Source organism: Heptranchias perlo, chromosome 7, assembly GCF_035084215.1.
Source record: "Heptranchias perlo isolate sHepPer1 chromosome 7, sHepPer1.hap1, whole genome shotgun sequence".
Lineage (NCBI taxonomy): Eukaryota > Metazoa > Chordata > Chondrichthyes > Hexanchiformes > Hexanchidae > Heptranchias > Heptranchias perlo.
In genome coordinates, this window is record NC_090331.1 from 98,101,342 (window position 1) to 98,122,807 (window position 21,466).

General features: G+C 45.3%; 1 protein-coding gene across 1 annotated transcript in view; it reads left to right on the plus strand.

Annotated features, from left to right (window-relative positions):
• cps1 (carbamoyl-phosphate synthase 1, mitochondrial) overlaps window positions 1–21,466 on the plus strand; it is a 345,020-nt gene that overhangs the window by 155,882 nt on the left and 167,672 nt on the right. The window contains exons 22-24 of the mRNA XM_067988237.1: window positions 3,811–3,992; window positions 4,785–4,979; window positions 18,217–18,284. Of these exons, the coding sequence (XP_067844338.1) occupies window positions 3,811–3,992; window positions 4,785–4,979; window positions 18,217–18,284 (445 nt within the window). The remainder of the gene's footprint in view (window positions 1–3,810; window positions 3,993–4,784; window positions 4,980–18,216; window positions 18,285–21,466) is intronic.

Consider the following 21,466-nt stretch of genomic DNA (forward strand, 5'->3'; position numbering starts at 1 on the left):
AGCAGACTCTGTCGATGGGATAACTTTAGGAGCTGACACAGTCGATGGGATAACTTTAGGAGCAGACACTCGATGGGATAACTTTAGGAGCTGACACAGTCGATGGGATAACTTTAGGAGCTGACACAGTCGATGGGATAACTTTAGGAGCAGACACTGTCGATGGGATAACTTTAGGAGCAGACACTGTCGATGGGATAACTTTAGGAGCAGACACTGTCGATGGGATAACTTTAGGAGCTGACTCTGTCGATGGAATAACTTTAGGAGCTGACTCTGTCGATGGGATAACTTTAGGAGCTGACTCTGTCGATGGGATAACTTTAGGAGCAGACTCTGTCGATGGGATAACTTTAGGAGCTGACTCTGTCGATGGGATAACTTTAGGAGCAGACACTCGATGGGATAACTTTAGGAGCTGACACTGTCGATGGGATAACTTTAGGAGCAGACTCTGTCGATGGGATAACTTTAGGAGCAGACACTCGATGGGATAACTTTAGGAGCAGACACTGTTGATGGGATAACTTTCGGAGCTGACACAGTCGATGGGATAACTTTAGGAGCAGACACAGTCGATGGCATAACTTTAGGAGCAGACACTGTCGATGGGATAACTTTAGGAGCAGACTCTGTCGATGGGATAACTTTAACAGCAGACACTGTCGATGGGATAACTTTAGGAGCTGACACAGTCGATGGGATAACTTTAGGAGCAGACACAGTCGATGGGATAACTAGGAGCAGACACTGTCGATGGGATAACTTTAGGAGCTGACACTGTCGATGGGATAACTTTAGGAGCTGACACTGTCGATGGGATAACTTTAGGAGCTGACACAGTCGATGGGATAACTTTAGGAGCAGACACTGTCGATGGGATAACTTTAGGAGCTGACACAGTCGATGGGATAACTTTAGGAGCAGACACAGTCGATGGGATAACTTTAGGAGCAGACACAGTCGATGGGATAACTTTAGGAGCTGACTCTGTCGATGGGATAACTTTAGGAGCAGACACTCGATGGGATAACTTTAGGAGCAGACACTCGATGGGATAACTTTAGGAGCAGACACTCGATGGGATAACTTTAGGAGCAGACACTCGATGGGATAACTTTAGGAGCAGACACAGTCGATGGGATAACTTTAGGAGCTGACACTCGATGGGATAACTTTAGGAGCAGACACTCGATGGGATAACTTTAGGAGCAGACACTCGATGGGATAACTTTAGGAGCAGACACAGTCGATGGGATAACTTTAGGAGCAGACACTCGATGGGATAACTTTAGGAGCAGACTCTGTCGATGGGATAACTTTAGGAGCAGACACAGTCGATGGGATAACTTTAGGAGCAGACTCTGTCGATGGGATAACTTTAGGAGCAGACACTCGATGGGATAACTTTAGGAGCTGACACAGTCGATGGGATAACTTTAGGAGCTGACACTGTCGATGGGATAACTTTAGGAGCAGACACTCGATGGGATAACTTTAGGAGCAGACACTCGATGGGATAACTTTAGGAGCAGACACAGTCGATGGGATAACTTTAGGAGCAGACACAGTCGATGGGATAACTTTAGGAGCTGACACAGTCGATGGGATAACTTTAAGAGCAGACACTCGATGAGATAACTTTAGGAGCAGACACTCGATGGGATAACTTTAGGAGCTGACACAGTCGATGGGATAACTTTAGGAGCTGACACTGTCGATGGGATAACTTTAGGAGCAGACACTGTCGATGGGATAACTTTAGGAGCTGACACTGGATGGGATAACTTTAGGAGCTGACTCTGTCGATGGGATAACTTTAGGAGCTGACACAGTCGATGGGATAACTTTAGGAGCAGACTCTGTCGATGAGATAACTTTAGGAGCTGACACAGTCGATGGGATAACTTTAGGAGCAGACTCTGTCGATGAGATAACTTTAGGAGCTGACACTGTCGATGAGATAACTTTAGGAGCAGACACTCGATGGGATAACTTTAGGAGCTGACACAGTCGATGGGATAACTTTAGGAGCAGACTCTGTCGATGAGATAACTTTAGGAGCTGACACTGTCGATGAGATAACTTTAGGAGCAGACACTCGATGGGATAACTTTAGGAGCTGACACAGTCGATGGGATAACTTTAGGAGCAGACACTCGATGGGATAACTTTAGGAGCAGACACTGTCGATGGGATAACTTTATAGAATCATAGAATCATAGAAGTTACAACATGGAAACAGGCCCTTCGGCCCAACATGTCCATGTCGCCCAGTTTATACCACTAAGCTAGTCCCAATTGCCTGCACTTGGCCCATATCCCTCGATACCCATCTTCCCCATGTAACTGTCCAAATGCTTTTTAAAAGACAAAATTGTACCCGCCTCTACTACTGCCTCTGGCAGCTCGTTCCAGACACTCACCACGCTTTGAGTGAAAAAATTGCCCCTCTGGATCCTTTTGTATCTCTCCCCTCTCACCTTAAATCTGTGCCCCCTCGTTATAGACTCCCCTACCTTTGGGAAAAGATTTTGACTATCGACCTTATCTATGCCCCTCATTATTTTATAGACTTCTATAAGATCACCCCTTAATCTCCTACTCTCCAGGGAATAAAGTCCCAGTCTGTCTAACCTCTCCCTGTAAGTCAAACCATCAAGTCCCGGTAGCATCCTAGTAAATCTTTTCTGCACTCTTTCTAGTTTAATAATATCCTTTCTATAATATGGTGACCAGAACTGTACACAGTACTCCAAGTGTGGCCTCACCAATGCCCTGTACAACTTCAACAAGACATCCCAACTCCTGCATTCAATGTTCTGACCAATGAAACCAAGCATGCTGAATGCCTTCTTCACCACCCTATCCACCTGTGACTCCACTTTCAAGGAGCTATGAATCTGTACTCCTAGATCTCTTTGTTCTATAACTCTCCCCAACGCCCTACCATTAACGGAGTAGGTCCTGGCCCGATTCGATCTACCAAAATGCATCACCTCACATTTATCTAAATTAAACTCCATCTGCCATTCATCGGCCCACTGGCCCAATTTATCAAGATCCCGTTGCAATCCTAGATAACCTTCTTCACTGTCCACAATGCCACCAATCTTGGTGTCATCTGCAAACTTACTAACCATGCCTCCTAAATTCTCATCCAAATCATTAATATAAATAACAAATAACAGCGGACCCAGCACCGATCCCTGAGGCACACCGCTGGACACAGGCATCCAGTTTGAAAAACAACCCTCGACAACCACCCTCTGTCTTCTGTCGTCAAGCCAATTTTGTATCCAATTGGCTACCTCACCTTGGATCCCATGAGATTTAACCTTATGTAACAACCTACCATGCGGTACCTTGTCAAATGCTTTGCTGAAGTCCATGTAGACCACGTCTACTGCACAGCCCTCATCTATCTTCTTGGTTACCCCTTCAAAAAACTCAATCAAATTCGTGAGACATGATTTTCCTCTCACAAAACCATGCTGACTGTTCCTAATTAGTCCCTGCCTCTCCAAATGCCTGTAGATTCTGTCCCTCAGAATACCCTCTAACAACTTACCCACTACAGATGTCAGGCTCACTGGTCTATAGTTCCCAGGCTTTTCCCTGCCGCCCTTCTTAAACAAAGGCACAACATTTGCTACCCTCCAATCTTCAGGCACCTCACCTGTAGCGGTGAGGTGCCTGAAGATTTAGGAGCAGACACTGTCGATGGGATAACTTTAGGAGCTGACACAGTCGATGGGATAACTTTTGGATCTGACGCTGATGTTTTAGATCATAATGTTGTGTCTGCAGGTAGCAGTGTGGAGTTTGATTGGTGCGCTGTCTCCAGCATCCGAACCCTGCGGCAGCTCGGGAGGAAGACTGTGGTTGTAAACCACAACCCAGAGACCGTCAGCACGGATTTTGATGAGTGTGACAGGCTGTACTTCGAGGAGCTCTCCTTAGAACGGATCCTGGACATCTATGAACAGGAGGTGAGAGACAGCGTCTCTGGTTCTCCTGCCTCTTCTACATTGGGTCCTATCCTGTCCTTGTGTTGTCCAGCAGGCCATTCAGAGTCATCAATTCTTAAAAGATGATTGATTTCTGAAGTAATGGGAAATAATTAGTGTCCTGCTTTGAAATCACACTCTTCGATATTGCTCGTACCTAATTCTTTTGTTAATTTGCTCGCCGGATTTTCCTTTTATGAAGTCACTGGATAGGCAAATGAGGATGTGTGTTTGACGGGCCGCCGATCTGCTACTGCCCGTTTCGGGTCCCTGCCAAAGTTGAATTTTAACCCCATAAAGTTTTACAGCACAGGAGGCCATTCAGCCCATCGTGCCTCCGCTGGCTCTCTGAAAGAGCTGCCGACCTTCCCCCATTTCCTGGCACTTTCCCCAGACCTTTTCAAATTTTTCTTTTTCAAATATTTATCCACTTCTCTTTTGAAAGCTCTGATGAATTTTGCTCCCACCACTGTATCTGGTAACAAGCATCTATGTAAAACTATTCTCCTAACCCTCCCCTCCTCTTTTGATCAGGATCTTAAATTTAGGCCCTTGAGTTACTGATTCAGAAACCAGCGGAAATAATCTTACCCAATGAAAAACCTGTCCTAATTTTGAACATCTGTTCGATCCACTCCTTTATCCTTCCCTCTTCTAACGATGAGAACCATTTTTTCCCCTGTCTCCTTGTAATTGAAGCCCCCGAGCTTTGTGGGCTGACTGGGTTCTCACTGAGGAGCTTTGAGTAATCAGACGGTGACTTTTGTCCCTCAGGGTTGCAATGGGTCCATTATTTCTGTCGGTGGACAGATTCCAAACAACTTGGCGGTTCCGCTGTACAAGTACGGTGTGAATATTCTGGGCACTAACCCGATGCAGATTGACCGTGCTGAGGATCGGGCTGTCTTCTCCGCAGTGCTCGACGAGCTGAACATTTCCCAGGCACCCTGGACGGCCGTCAATACTTTGGTAAATATCATCAGCACGTCCTAGCTTTGAAACCTAATGAAGATCACAGGCCGGGTCAGAATCAGCAGGTACAGTCATTAAAAATAAGAACTGGAAATCTGAAACAAAGACAGAAACTGCTGGAAATACAAAGCCGGTACATCAGTATCTGAAAGAGGAGAAGCAGGTTCATGTTTCCTGTTCCCTCCCAAAGCTTCAACCTGTCTTCGGTAATAATCCGCTTGTGGTGTTACATGAATAGATATTGAAAATTGTAAGCTGGGTGACTTGTTTCTCCTGCAGAGTAGCACCGGCAGAGGGCAGACAGCAAGGTTATAGGTGTGACCCAGAGATGGGAAACAAAGATTCAACAAAAAGTCCAAATTCAGCCAGAACTCTCATTCCTGATCGCTGCTGGAAAAGTGTTCATGTGAGAGGGAACAGGATTGTTCTCGCCTGTGATGCCCATTGTGGTAGAATAGCATGCTGAAACTTGCTGGCTGGGAACACTCTGGAGGGCCAGCTACTTGAGCGAGGTACCAGAGAGTGGAGTGCTGCCTGCGGAACTGTGCCCAGCGAAAGTCAGCACGTTGAGGAGGGGAGGGGCTCGCTCTTATTTTGTTGCCATTGCCTCTATAACTTGTTAAGGATTTTCTTTTCCTCATTTCCCATCACCGACTGATTCTCTTTCTGCTGGACTTGGCTAGTCAAAGTCAGTACCCCCCCCCCCACTCCCCTCTGCTGCTGCCTCTTATGCTGGGAACAGCTCTGACATACCCATCACTTATAGAGGGTGAGGGAGGGAGGGCTCAGGCAGAAATAAAAATAGCCGAATGATTTTTTAAAAAAGGGTGTTGAGAGTGAAGTCCAGGTCATCAATAGTGTTTAAAGGTAATATAAATACTTCAGGTTTGGAAATAACTATATAAAAATACAACAGGTGTGATTCAAAAATAAACGAGGAACGAGAAGTTTAAAATGTCTGTTAAAAACATCAGGGTCTATTGCCCAATTAAAAGTTCCATACACAAATGCACATAGCATGAAATGAAAGCAAGTGAATTCGAAGCCCACATTCAGTTTAAAGGGTATGAAGTAGTGACCGTCACTGAGACCTGGCTACAAACTGGGCAGGACTGGGAGATCAATATTCCAGGTTATAAGGTCTTTAGAAAGGACAGGGAAATTGGAGGAGAGGAGGAGGAGGAGGAGGAGGAGGAGCAATATTGATCAGGGACACTAGTACAGCATTAGAAAGAGGAGATATCAGTAAGGCTGAGCAGGCAGTAGAAATACTATGGGTAGAATTGAGGACACGAAAAGGATTCAAGACTTTGGGAGTTGTTTATAGACCTCCTGATACCAGTGATGAATTAGTGGGATACAATAAACGCGGAGATCAGAGAAACTTGTTGCAAAAACAGAGCAGTTATAATGGGAGACTTTAATTTTCACAGACGGGGGAAGCAGAACAGCTCGAGTCCCAAAGGCTGTGAATTTCTTGAGTGTTCGGGACAGTTTTCTGGAACAATGTGTTCTTGAACCAACAATAGATCAGGCCATCTTAGATAATCAGTAAAGAGCCTGAAATAGTCTATAATCTAACACTAAGGGAACAGTGACCATAATATGATTGAATTCGATATTAGGTTTGAGAGGGAGAGGGTGAGTCAGGGTAAGGCTGGTAAGTTAGGTAAGGCTGACTTTGGAGGGATGAGGCAGGAATTGACCACAATAGACTGGGCAGAACTACTAATGGATAAAACTATGGATGAACAGTGGGAGGTGTTCAAAAACATATCTGGTAGAATACAAGACCCGTACATGGCCTTAAAGGGCAAGAGCTCTACCAGTGTAATTAAACAACCTCGGTCAACAAGGGAAGTGAGATAGTATAAAACTAAAAGAAAGGGTTTATACAAAGGCAAAGAACAGTAGAGATCCCACGGATTGGGAGAGATATAAAGAACAGCAAAGGGAAACGAAGTGGTAAGAACCACAAAAAGGGAATATGAGAAAAAGCTTGTGAGGGGTATCAAGGACAGCACTAAAGGTTTTTAAAAATATATTAAGAGAAAGAGGGTGGCTAAGAGTAATGTGGGCCCCTTAAAGACAGACTCAGGTGATACTGTAATTGGAAATCAGGAAATGGCAGACATGTTAAATACTTTGTATCAGTCGACACATCAGAGGATGAGGATAAAATACCAGAGATACAAGGAAAACTAAAAATAAATCAAGGGGAGGAACTTACTAGATTTAATATAAATAAAACATTGGTGATGGTGAAACTAATGTTATTAAAGATTGACAAATCTCCAGGTCCTGATGGTTTCCACCCCAGGGTATTAAAAGAAAGAGGTGAGGAAATTGTAGATGCTCCAGTCACGGTCTTCCAAAACTCTCGATTCAGGAATTGTCCCCTTGGATTGGAAACTTGCCAATGTCACTCCATTATTTAAGAAGGGTAAGAGAGATAAACTAGGAAATTATAGGCCTATTGGTCTAACGTCTGTTGTGGAAGTTACTAGAATCTGTTATTAGGGACAGAGTGACTGAGCACTTAGACAAACATGAGCTGATCAGAGAGAGTCAGTGTGGATTTGTAAAGGGGAAGTCATTTCTAACAAACCTAGTTGAATTTTTTGAGGAGGTAACTAACGTGGTAGATAAGGTAGTGTCTATGGATATTGTTTATATGGACTTCCAGAAGGTATACGATAAGGTTCCACATAACAGACTGTTAACAAAAATGAAAATGCATGGAATTGGAGGCAATCTATTGACATGGGTAGGGAATTGGTTAGGAGGTAGGAGACAGAGAGTAGGGATCATGGGTATGTACACAAATTGGCAGGAAGTGACTAGTGGTGTCCCCCAGGGATCTGTACTGGGGCCTCAGCTTTTCACTATATTTATAAATGATTAGGATGAAGGACTAGAGAGCCGTATATCCAAGTTTGCTGATGACACTAAGTTAGGTGGCACAGTAAATAGTGTCGATGGGAGCAGAAAGTTGCAAAGGGCCATTGATAGATTCAGTGAGTGGGCAAAACTATGGCAGATAGAGTTCAATGTAGGAAAGTGTGAGGTCATCACTTTGGACCCAAGAAAGACAAATCAGAGTATTTTCTAAATGGTGAGAAGCTCGGAACTGGATGAGCTGAGAGATTTAGGGGTCCAAGTACAGAAACCACTAAAATCTAGTACAAAAAACAATGTAAAAGGCTAATGGAATATGGGCCTTTATCTCGAGGGCTGAAATACAAAGGGGCGGAAGTTATGTTATAGCTGTACAGAGCTCTGGTTAGACCCCATCTGGAAATACTATTCTGGGCACCGCACCTCAGGAAGGATATATTGGCCTTGGAGGGGGTTCAGCGCAGATTCACCAGAATGATACTTGGACTAAAAGGGTTAAATTATGAGGACAGGTTGCACAGACCAGGCCTGTACTCCCTCGAGTATAGAAGATTAAGGGGTGATCTAATTGAGATGTTTAAGATGATTAAAGGATTTGACAGGCTGGATAGAGAGAAACTATTTCCTCCGGTGGGAGAGTCCAGAACAAGGGGGAATAACCTTAAAATTAGAGCTCGGCCGTTCAGGGGTGATGTCAGGAAGCATTTCTTCACACAAAGGGGAGTGGAAATCTGGAACTCTCTCCCCCAAAAAAAGCTGTTGAGGCTGGGGGTCAATTGAAAATTTCAAAACTGAGATTGATGGATTTTTGTTGGGTCAGGGTATTAAGGGTTAGGGAACCAAGGCGGGTAAAAGGAGTTAAAATACAGATCAAACATGATCTAATTGAATGGGAGGACAGGCTCGAGGGGCTGAATGGCCTCCTCCTGTTCCTATGTTCCTGTCCAAAGTCTGTACATTTTGCTATCAGTAACACTGAGTGAAGGGAAAGATTCCAGTCCAATTCATTACTACAACTTGCATTTATATAGCGTCTTTAAATGTCACAAGACACTTCACGGGAGGGTTATCAAACAAAATTTGACACCGAACCAAAGAAGGAGGTATTAGAAATAAAAACAGAAAATGTTTGAAAACGCACTTGGTCAGGCAGCATCGGTGGAGAGAGAAACAGAGTTAACGTTTCAGGTCGAGGACCTTTCATCAGAGCGATGAATTAGGACAGGCGACCAAAATCTTGGTCAATGAGAGAGGTTTTAAGGAGCATCTTAAAGAGGAGAGAGAGGTAGAGAGGTTTAGGGAGGGAATTCCAGAGCTAGACAGCTGAAGGCACGGCCACCAATGGTGGAGCGATTAAAATCGGGGATGTGCAAGAGGCCAGAATTGGAGGAGGGCAGAGATCTCAGAGGGTTGTAGGGCTGGAGGAGGTTACAGAGATAGGGAGGGGCGAGGTCATGGAGGAATTTGAAAACAAGGAGGAGAATTTTAAAATCGAGGCGTTCCCGGACTGGGAGCCAATGTAGGTCAGTGAGCACAGGGGTGATGGGTGAACAGGACTTGGTGCGAGTTCGGATACAGGCAGCAGAGTTTTGGATGAGCTTAAATTTATGGAGGGTGGAAGATGGGAAGACGGCCAGGAGAGCATTGGAATAGTCCAGTCTGGAGGTAACAAAGGCATGGATGAAGGTTTCAGTAGCAAATGAACTGAGGCGGGGTGGAGACGGGTGATGTTACGGAGGAGGAAGTAGGTGGTCTTGGTGATGGAGAGGATATGGGGTCGGAAGCTCATCTCAGGGTCAAATAGGACGCCAAGGTTACGAACGGTCTGGATCAGCCTCAGACAGTGGCCAGGGAGAGGGATGGAGTCAGAGGTTGGGGAATGGAGTTTGTGGCGGGGACTGAAGACAATGGCTTCGATCTTCCCAATATTTAATTGGAAGAAATGTCTGCTCGTCCAGTACTGGATATCGGACAAGCAGTTTGACAAATCAGAGACAGTGGAGGGGTCGAGGGAGGTGGTGGTGAGGTAGAGCTGGGTATTGTCAGTGAACATGTGGGATCTGACATTGTGTTTTCGGATGATGTCGCCAAGGGGCAGCCTGTAGATGAGAAATAGGAGGGGGTCAAGGATGGATCCTTGGGGGACTCGAGGTGACGGTGTGGGAGCAGGAAGAGAAGCCATTGCAGGTGATTCTCTGGCTACAACTGGATAGATAGGAATGGAACCAGGCGAGCGCAGTCCCACCCAGGTGGACGACGGAGGAGAGGCATTGGAGGAGGATGGTGTGGTCAACCATGTTAAAGGCTGCAGACAGGTGGAGAAGGATGAGGAGGGACAGTTTACCACGGTCACTGTCACATAGGATGTCATTTGTGACTTTGATAAGGGCCGTTTCAGTACTGTGGCAGGGGCAGAAACCTGATTGGAGGAATTCAAACATGGAGTTGTGGGAAAGATGGGCACGGATTTGAGAGGCAAAAACACGTTCAAGGACTTTGGAGAGGAAAGTGAGGTTGGAGATGGGCTGGTAGTTTGCAAGGACAGAGGGGTCAAGGGTGGGTTTTTTGAGGAGGGTGATGACGGCAGGTTTTACACACAGTACTTGGATATTTGTCCGTTTTTCTCCCCTCCTGAAACCACAGACTCTTGGTAGGATACAGACCCATTATATCAAATGCCTTTGGATAGCTCATTCACGCTAGACAAAATTGATGGGCTATTGCACTGTAAAGGGCATCACAGCCACACCTGATCCTATGCTTAAATCTCACCCACAAGTGTGCACATTCCAGTGGGAATCATTGACTAGTGACCAGGAGTGTGAACGCACGCTGAATTTTCCTCTCTCCATCGCTAGGGGTTTCAATGGCCAATTATAATGGTCCATACAGGGGTAGCTTTGCACACTGGGTCACTGAGGGAGCAGCAGTGGCACATTGTCTGTTATATTCTGCTAATCCTCATGAACTGTAAAGGGCTGTAACTGGATCACACTGAATTAATTACAATTATATTGTTGTGATCTGTCTAGAAAAACGTAACCTTTCTAAATTGTTGATTCTAATACATTGTTCTAAAGTGAGTGCAGAACTTGCAGAAAACTAACACTGCAGGTCTCCTTTTAAACTAAATCCCTTGTGTACTTTCCTTGGTGACCACTTTCTTAATTCTGACCATATTTATCCAAAAAAATTTATGTTTTGGTATTTCAAAAGCTTGAAATGGGTGAGCTGGTGGCAAGGCAGCGCACAATTAGTTTGAGGTGCAAAATGCAAAATTGTCTATTTTCTCCAGTGTCCATTTATTATTGAAGTGAAGGCCTTTGAAGTAAGATTAATCAGCATCGTTACGGAGCAGCCTTTCCCTTTACCTGTGCTTCAGGGAATCCAACCGAGGTTTGCTGAACGAATTTCACAACCGGCTTTACTCCAAATTTACAAAATTGAGTTCAACTCTGACCATTACATTCCATGTAGAGTGAGCACGGGAGCGAGGGGCGGCCCGCGGGAGCGAGGGGCGGCCCGTCATTGCAGTTGACCCCTCTCCTGCATTACCTCCATTTGGAAAAATCTACCGACCAAGGTCATAGAGAGAGAAACATTTGGGGCTGTTCAGAATGCAGTTAGATGGGAGAGTTCCTGTGCAAGAGGGAGGAGTTTCGATCAGCCCAGTGTTTGTGTGTGAGAGACTGCGGGGTTTGCTTGTCGTGTTGCCCAGAGTGACTGGGCTCAGTATGTGTACAGGCAGGTGGCAGGCCTGCTGTTCCTGGTTTGTGTTAAGGTATAGATCAGCACTCTTCGAAAGCTCAGCAGAAAAATGTACCACCTAGTCTCTGATCCACAGAGAGAGCAGGAGGTCACAGGATTGAGCTAGCTGATCTCACTGTGACCTGGTTTGGAGTTAGAAACACTTCTCGCTGTTATTTAGTGATCTTTGCTAGTGTGTGTGTGTGTGTGTGTGGAGGTTGAGTGACGACAAGATAGAACTAGGCCTTGCCCATCAACAGTTATTTTCCTACGTTTACACATGAGTTTACTAAAGAATCACTGGTTCCCTTTGTCTGAGTGGGTCCCGTCTCCAGCCAGTAGTCGTGGTCCATATTGGTACCAACGACATAGGTAAAAAAAGGGATGAGGTCCTGCAAGGTGAATTCAAGGAGTTAGGAGATAAATTAAAAAGCAGGACCTCAAAGGTAGTGATCTCAGGATTACTACCAGTGCCACGTGCGAGTGAGCATAGGAACAGGAGAATAGACAGGATGAATGCGTGGCTGCAGGGATGGTGTAGGAGGGAGGGATTTAGATTCCTGGGACATTGGGACCGGTTCTGGGGAAGGTGGGACATGTACAAGCGGGACGGGTTACACCCGAGCAGGACCGGGACCAATGTCCTCGCGGGGGTGTTTGCTAGTGCTGTTGGGGAAGGTTTAAACTAGAGTGGCAGGGGGATGGGAACCTGAGCGGGGAGTCAGAAGGGAATAAAGTTGAGAGCAGCAAGAGAGGGGAAGACCCAGGGGAAATTTACAATACAAATAGTACAAACAGTTGTTCAAGAAGAAGTGAAAGGGAAAAGCGTAGTGCAGCAGAAAGAAAGTGTACTTTAGGCACGACAGATAAAATAAAAACTAGAAGGCGTAAGGCGATTAACCCAGCATCAAAGCTGAAGGTCAGGCTAGGGTGTGTGGCCCAACTAAGAGTTCTATATACAAATGCACGGAGTATAAGGAATAAATTAAATGAACTACAGGTTCAAATTCAAATTGGAGGGTATGACATGAAAGCTATTACGGAGACATGGCTGCAGGATGGTCAGGATTGGGAACTAAATATACCGGGTTATAAGGTCTACAGGAGAGACAGGGAAAATGGAAGAGGGGGAGGAGTAGCCTTAGTGATTCGAGATGAAATCACTTCATTGATAAAGGGGGATATAACGAGAGGTAAGCAGCCAACAGAGACCTCATGGGTTGAATTGAGAAATAGGAAAGGATCTAAGACTATAGTGGGAGTTGTATATAGGAGCCCTGGCAGCAGCTCTGAAGTGCTAGATTGTATAAATGCAGAGATTAGATAAGCGTGTAAGAAAGGCATAGTGGTCTTAATGGGGGACTTTAACCTTCACATAGATCAGGAAAAGCAGACTAGCAACTGTCAGAAAGGTAGCGAATTTCTTGAGTGTGACCGGGATAGTTTTCTACAGCAGTATGTCCCAGAGGCAACAAGGGGGCAAGCCATACTAGATTTAGTAATGAGTAATGAACCAGATTTAGTTAACGGCTTAACTGTGCGTGAACATCTATCCAACAGTGATCATAACATGATCGAGTTCAATGTAGTGTTTGAAAGGGAAAAAAGTGAATCAGCTGCTAAGATTCCAGACTTGGGCAAGGCCGACTTCAATGGGATGAGACAGAGACTGTCCACAGTAAACTGGGCAAATCTGTTAATGGGTAAAACGACTGATGATCAGTGGGAAATGTTTAAAGAAACATTTAACATGATACAGAATAGGTTTATACCCCTGAGGGGCAAGAACTCTACTTGCCAAAAAAAACAGCCATGGACAACTAAAGAGGTAAGGGAGAGTATAAGACATAAGAAAAGGGCATTCAAAAAGGCAAAAAATGGCACAGATCCTGGCGAATGGGAAAGATACAAAGATCAACAAAGGGTCACAAAACAGATAGTAAGAGCTACAAAAAGAGAGTATGAAAAGAAACTTGCAAGGGATATCAAAACCAATACGAAGAACTTTTATAGTTATATTAGGAAAAAGAGGGGGTCAGGAGCAGTGTTGGCCCCTTAAAAACTGAAAGTGGGGATATTGTCATTGACAATGGGGAAATGGCGGACATGTTGAATAATTACTTTGCGTCAGTATTTACAGTAGAAAAAGAGGATAGCATGCCGGAAATCCCAAGAAAACTAATATTGAATCGGGCACAGGGACTCGATAAAATTAACATAAGTAAATCAACAGTAATGAAGAAAATAATAGCACTAAAGAATGACAAATCCCCAGGACCAGATGGTTTCCATCCCAGGGTTTTAAAGGAAGTAGGTGAGCACATTGCGGGTGTCCTAACTATAATCTTCAAAGTTCTCTAGATTCAGGAACTGTCCCTCTAGATTGGAAAATGACACATGTCACTCCGCTTTTTAAGAAAGGAGAGAGAGGGAAACCGGGGAATTATAGACCAGTTAGCCTAACATCTGTTGTGGGGAAAATGCAGGAGTCTATAATTAAGGATAGGGTGACTGAACATCTCGAGAATTTTCAGTTAATCAGAGAGAGCCAGCGTGGATTTGTGAAAGGTAGGTCGTGCCTGACAAACCTGATTGAATTTTTTGAAGAGGTGACTAAAGTAGTGGACAGGGGAATGTCAATGGATGTTATTTATATGGACTTCCAGAAGGCATTTGATAAGGTCCCACATAAGAGACTGTTAGCTAAGATAGAAGCCCATGGAATCGAGGGAAAAGTACGGACTTGGTTAGGAAGTTGGCTGAGCGAAAGGCGACAGAGAGTAGGGATAATGGGTAGGTCCTCACATTGGCAGGATGTGACTAGTGGAGTCCCGCAGGGATCTGTCTTGGGGCCTCAATTATTCACAATATTTATTAACGACTTAGATGAAGGCATAGAAAGTCTCATATCTAAGTTTGCCGATGACACAAAGATTGGTGGCATTGTAAGCAGTGTAGATGAAAACATAAAATTACAAAGGGATATTGATAGATTAGGTGAATGGGCAAAACTGTGGCAAATGGAATTCAATGTAGACAAATGTGAGGTCATCCACTTTGGATCAAAAAAGGATAGAACAGGGTACTTTCTAAATGGTAAAAAGTTAAAAACTGTGGATGTCCAAAGGGACTTAGGGGTTCAGGTACATAGATCATTGAAGTGTCATGAACAGGTGCAGAAAATAATCAAGAAGGTAAATGGAATGTTGGCCTTTATATCTAGAGGGCGAGAGTACAAGGGGGCAGAAGTTATGCTGCAGCTATACAAAACCCTGGTTAGACCGCACCTGGAGTACTGTGAGCAGTTCTGGGCACCGCACCTTCGGAAGGACATATCGGCCTTGGAGGGAGTGCAGCGTAGGTTTACTAGAATGATACCCGGACTTCAAGGGTTAAGTTACGAGGAGAGATTACACAAATTGGGGTTGTATTCTTTGGAGTTTCGAAGGTGAAGGGGTGATCTGATCGAAGTTTATAAGATATTAAGAGGAACAGACAGGGTGGATAGAGAGAAACTATTTCCGCTGGTTGGGGATTTTAGGAGTAGGGGGCACAGTCTAAAAATTAGAGCCAGACCTTTCAGGAGTGAGATTAGAAAACATTTCTACACACAAAGGGTGGTAGAAGTTTGGAACTCTCTTCCGCAAACGGCAATTGATACTAGCTCAATTGCTAAATTTAAATCTGAGATAGATAGCTTTTTGGCAACCAAAGGTATTAAGGGATATGGGCCAAAGGCAGGTTTATGGAGTTAGATCACAGATCAGCCATGATCTTATCAAATGGCGGAGCAGGCACGAGGGGCTGAATGGCCTACTCCTGTTCCTATGTTCCCATTTACTGCTGGAATCCAACCTCCTCAATGCCCCTTGGACAAAGTACAGAGGGTGGCTGGTACTAAGGAGCTATCGTCAGTATCCTGAGAAGGGGAGTCATTTTTCCAGCGCACAGCTCTGTGCAAGGCATTGAGGAGGTTGGATTCCAGCAGTAAATGCTGGAGACGGGACCCACTCAGACAAAAGGAACAGGTGATTCTTTAGTAAACTCATGACATTGCAAAGTGAGAGTCAAGATTTCAGGTCTTCAGGTGAAAGGAAAAGAAATCCTTGCATTTCTATAGCGCCTTTCATGATCTCAGGATGTCCCAAAGCGCTTTAGTCAATGAAGTGCTTTTGAAGTGTAGCCATTGTTGTAATGCAGGAATCGCTGCAGCCAATTTGTCCACAACCAGGTCCCATAAACAGCAATGTGATAATGACCAGGTAATCTGTTTTTCATGATTTTTGGTTGACAGTTAAGTATTGACCAGGAGAATTCCCCTGCTCTTCTTCGAATTGTGCCTTGGGATCTTTTGTATCCACCCGAGAGGGCCTCGGTTTAACGTCTCATCTGGAAGACGGCACCTCCGACCGTGCAGCACTCCCTCAGTACAGCACTCCCTCAGTACAGCACTCCCTCAGTACAGCACTCCCTCAGTACAGCACTCCCTCAGTACAGCACTCCCTCAGTACAGCATCGACGAGTCAGCCTGGAATGTCCCTGGAGTGGGGACTTTGTGGCTGAGGCAAGAGTGGTACCAGTGAGCCACAGCTTGTATCTCGCAGGGTTAGAGAGCAGGGAAACTGAACCAGGGAGTGCAGCTGTTATTCAGTCCCCATTTTAAAGTCATACATTCTGCCCTCATTCAGATATTTTCATTATAAATGCCTGTATTCACATTTATAATGTAGACTGCCAATGTAACCTTGTCACACTGTGTAATATTCAGTGTTTGGTAAAGGAGCAAGAGTGCTCAATTCTCATTTTTGTAGTTAAACATGATGTACCCTAAGAAGCTGCTGTTCTTTGATCAGAGAAGTTTACGGCACAGAAGGTGGCCATTTGGCCCATCGTGTCTGTACCAGCCAAAAAAGAGCTATCCAGCTTAATCCCACTTTCCAGCTCTTGGTCCGTAGCCCTGTAGCACTTCAGGTGCACATCCAAGTATTTTTTTAATGAGTTGAGGGTTTCTGCCTCTACCACCCTCTCAGGCACTGAGTTCCAGACCCCCACCACCCTCTGGGTGAAAACATTTCTCCTCAGCTCCCCTCTAATCCTTCTACCAATTACTTTAAATCTATGCCCCTGGTTATTGACCCCTCTGCTAAGGGAAATAGGTCCTTCCTATCCACTCTATCTAGGCCCCTCAATTTTATACACCTCAATTAAATCACCCCTCAGCTTCCTCTGTTCCAAAGAAAACAACCCCAGCCTATCCAATCTTTCCTCATCGCTAAAATTCTCCAGTCCTGGCAACATCCTCGTAAATCTCCTCTGCACCCTCTCTAGTGCAATCGCATCCTTCCTGTAATGTGGTGACCAGAACTGTACACAGTACTCAAGCTGTGGCCTAACCAGTGTTTTATACAGTTCAAGCATAACCTCCCTGCTCTTATATTCTATGCCTCGGCTAATAAAGGAAAGTATTCCATATGCTTTTTTAACCACCTTATCTACATGTCCTGCTATCTTCAGGGATCTGTGGACATGCACTCCAAGGTCCCTCACTTCCTCTACACCTCTCAGTATCCTCCCATTTATTGTGTATTCCCTTGCCTTGTTTGCCCTTCCCAAATGCATTACCTCACACTTCTCCGGATTGAATTCCATTTGCCACTTTTCTGCCCACCTGACCAGTCCATTGATATCTTCCTGCAGTCTACAGCTTTCCTCCTCACTATCAACCACACGGCCAATTTTTGTATCATCTGCAAATTTCTTAATCACTCCTCCTACATTCAAGTCCAAATCATTGATAAATGCCACAAAAAGCAAGGGACCCAGTACTGAGCCCTGCGGAACCCCACTGGAAACAATCTTCCAGTCACAAAAATACCCGTCAACTATTGCTCTTTGCTTCCTGCCACTGAGGCAATTTTGGATCCAACTTGCCACTTTCCCTTGGATCCCATGGGCTTTTACTTTTCTGACCAGTCTGCCATGTGGGACCTTGTCAAAAGCCTTGCTAAAATTCATGTCGACGACATCAAACGTGTTACCCTCATCAGTGTGTTTAAAAGCATTTCTTCAAAATTCATTTTAATTTAACATAATGAAGTGATGGAATTGCGAATCTCACTGGCCCCTCTTGCTCCTTATATAGAGTGCAGATTGTGATCGGGAGTCAGGCTTCGAACCGCAGGTGGAGCAGGGAATATCAATCCTCCTTCCGATATTGGAGAGAGGATGTAGCCCAATGACTATGAGGAATGGGTGGTTATATTAGCAGATCCAATTAAACGGCGAGGGTCCGTGGAACCCCACTCCCAATTATCATTTTACATTTGACCAGATACGCAGCCTCCCTTATTTACACTTTGCTGCCTAACTACAAGTCTGTAAACCCTCCTGTGATTTTACACCTGTGTTGTACCATGGGAACCTGTTATTGATTAAGTATTGGGACTTTGTTTCCATTCACACATCAAGTATGGGAAGTACAAAGGGATGTAGAAGACCCTGCACTGTTCCATGATTTTCTGTTCAGTATGAGAGCAATGTTTGGTGTAGAGTTAGTAGCCCTTTCACTCACTCACTTTTCTTTGGCCAGGATGATGCACTCTCATTTGCAGAGACTGTGGGCTACCCCTGCTTGCTGAGGCCATCTTACGTCCTAAGGTAATGCTATTTTTACTGGGTTCGGGGCTCCCACTTGATATCCGTGAGAAGTATAGGCTTCATTTTATGTCAGAAACCCAACATCCAATCTGGGTACAAAAACCGATTGTGGCAGATTGTTGTCCTACAGCTACTCCTTGTTCTCTTTCCTGCCGTCCTATTCTGAAGGTGCTGACTTGCTCACCCGGGTGGCCATTCTTCGTGGTGAGTGTCGTCAGGCTGTGGGAGATGTCACAGCCAAGCCCGATCCTGCCTGATCTCCGGCGGAGTCACTGGCTAACTGTCGCGGGCTGGTCACCCTGCCTGATTTTCACTTGCCCTACCCAGGGGCACTGAAGCCAATTGCTTCCCTCACATGATGTCCCAGCTGTCTCTTATAGGATCTGCACAGCTGCTCGAGGACAATTCCAGGTGGTTGTACTGAGCGTCGACCAGGGCAGGTGTAAAGCATGAGTTTGTGTGAACATTAAACCTGCATTTTCCAAAGCAATTTAATGAACTTAGTGCTAGTAGTCTGTGTCCTGGATTTATAAGTAAGTGAGCTCAGATACACGAGGTCAGAGGCTGGACATAAGTTCTTTTTCCTAATCTAGAATGTTCCATTACGCCATAACCACTTCAGCATGGCCTTCGGTTCAGTCCAAGGTGGTATTGCAGTCGTGGTTATGATTAACTGGGCTGCACTGTGCTCAAACCAACTGACCATTCCCAGAACTGGATTACAACAAAAACAACTTTGCATTTATTTAGCATCATTATCGTAGAAAACTGCCCCAAGGAACCTCAGCGAGATGAGTGAGAAATGGACACTGAAGCAAAGGAGATATTGAGATCAGTGATCAAAAGCTTGGTCAAAGAGTTGGGCTTAAAGGAGGAGAGAGTGGGGGAGAGTTTTAGGGAATTCAGTGTGCTGCCTCGATGGCTACAGGTACAGCTGCCAATGCTGGAAATACACAGCAGGTTCGTCAACATCTGTACAGAGAAAAGATGATCGGGAGAACCCCCCTCCCCCCAACCGTGGAAATTCAACCCCCAGGAGTTTAGTGGGAATGAGCTGGAGGTGATTGATGGGCCAGTGCACAAGACCATGGTCTGATCACATCTAGAATACTGGCACTCAGCACAGGTTAGATACAGAGTAAAGCTCCCTCTCCACTGTCCCATCAAACACTCCCAGGGCAGGTACAGCACGGGTTAGATACAGAGTAAAGCTCCCTCTACACTGTCCCATCAAACACTCCCAGGGCAGGTACAGCACGGGTTAGATACAGAGTAAAGCTCCCTCTACACTGTCCCATCAAACACTCCCAGGGCAGGTACAGCACGGGTTAGATACAGAGTAAAGCTCCCTCTACACTGTCCCATCAAACACTCCCAAGGCAGGGACAGCACGGGTTAGATACAGAGTAAAGCTCCCTCTCCACTGTCCCATCAAACACTCCCAGGGCAGGTACAGCACGGGTTAGATACAGAGTAAAGCTCCCTCTACACTGTCCCATCAAACACTCCCAGGGCAGGTACAGCACGAGTTAGATACAGAGTAAAGCTCCCTCTACACTGTCCCATCAAACACTCCCAGGGCAGGTACAGCACGGGTTAGATACAGAGTAAAGCTCCCTCTACACTGTCCCATCAAACACTCCCAGGGCAGGTACAGGGTTAGATACAGAGTAAAGCTCCCTCTACACTGTCCCATCAAATACTCCCAGGGCAGGTACAGCACGGGTTAGATACAGAGTAAAGCTCCCTCTACACTGTCCCATCAAACACTCCCAGGGCAGGTACAGGGTTAGATACAGAGTAAAGCTCCCTCTACACTGTCCCATCAAACACTCCCAGGGCAGGTACAGGGTTAGATACAGAGTAAAGCTCCCTCTACACTGTCCCATCAAACACTCCCAGGGCAGGTACAGGGTTAGATACAGAGTAAAGCTCCCTCTACACTGTCCCATCAAACACTCCCAGGGCAGGTACAGGGTTAGATACAGAGTAAAGCTCCCTCTACACTGTCCCATCAAACACTCCCAGGGCAGGTACAGCATGGGTTAGATACAGAGTAAAGCTCCCTCTCCACTGTCCCATCAAACACTCCCAGGGCAGGTACAGCACGGGTTAGATACAGAGTAAAGCTCCCTCTCCACTGTCCCATCAAACACTCCCAGGGCAGGTACAGCACGGGTTAGATACAGAGTAAAGCTCCCTCTACACTGTCCCATCAAACACTCCCAGGGCAGGTACAGCACGGGTTAGATACAGAGTAAAGCTCCCTCTACACTGTCCCATCAAACACTCCCAGGGCAGGTACAGCACGGATTAGATACAAAGGAATGGCCTCGCTACCAGAACAATTTCAAAATTTGCGGACCGCACCAAATTGGGGGTGAACAGTTAATACTGAGGGAGACTGTGACAAAATAGATGAAACATTAATAAACTTGCAGAATGGGCGTGTAATTGGCAAATGAATTCCAATATAGATAAGTGTGAGGTGGTATATTTTGGTAGGAAGAATAAGGAGGCCACATATTGCATGGATAATAAGAGTCTAAATGGGGTAGAGGAGCAGAGTGATCGGGGGGTACACAAATCACTGGGAGGTGACCCAGGTTAATAAGGCCATTGGATGTGCACTTGGAGTTCTGTAACCTACAAGGCTACGGAACAAGAGCTGGAAAGTGGGATTAGACTGGATAGCTCTTTCTGAGTGGGCACAGACACGATGGGCCGAATGGCCGCCTTCTGTGCTGTAAATTTCTCTGATTCTATAAACCGAGCACTGGGGTTCATTTTAGGAGGGATAGAATTGAAAAGCAGAGAAGTTATGTTAAACTTGTATAGAACCTTGGTTAGACCACACTTGGAATATTGTGCACAGTTCTGGGCTCCATATTATAGAAAGGATATCGAGGCATTGGAGAAGGTGCAAAAAAGATTCACAAGGATGATACCAGTACTGAGGTTACACCTATCAGGAGAGATTGAACAGGCTGGGGGCCTTTTCTCTGGCAAAGAGAAGGCTGAGGGGTGACCTGATAGAGGTCTTTAGATAATGAAAGAGTTTGATAGGGTAGACATAGTTAAGATGATTCCACTTATGGGGGAGACCAGAACTAGGGGCCAGAAATATAAAATAGTCTCTAATAAATCCAATGGGGAATTCAGAAGAAACTTCTTTACCCAGA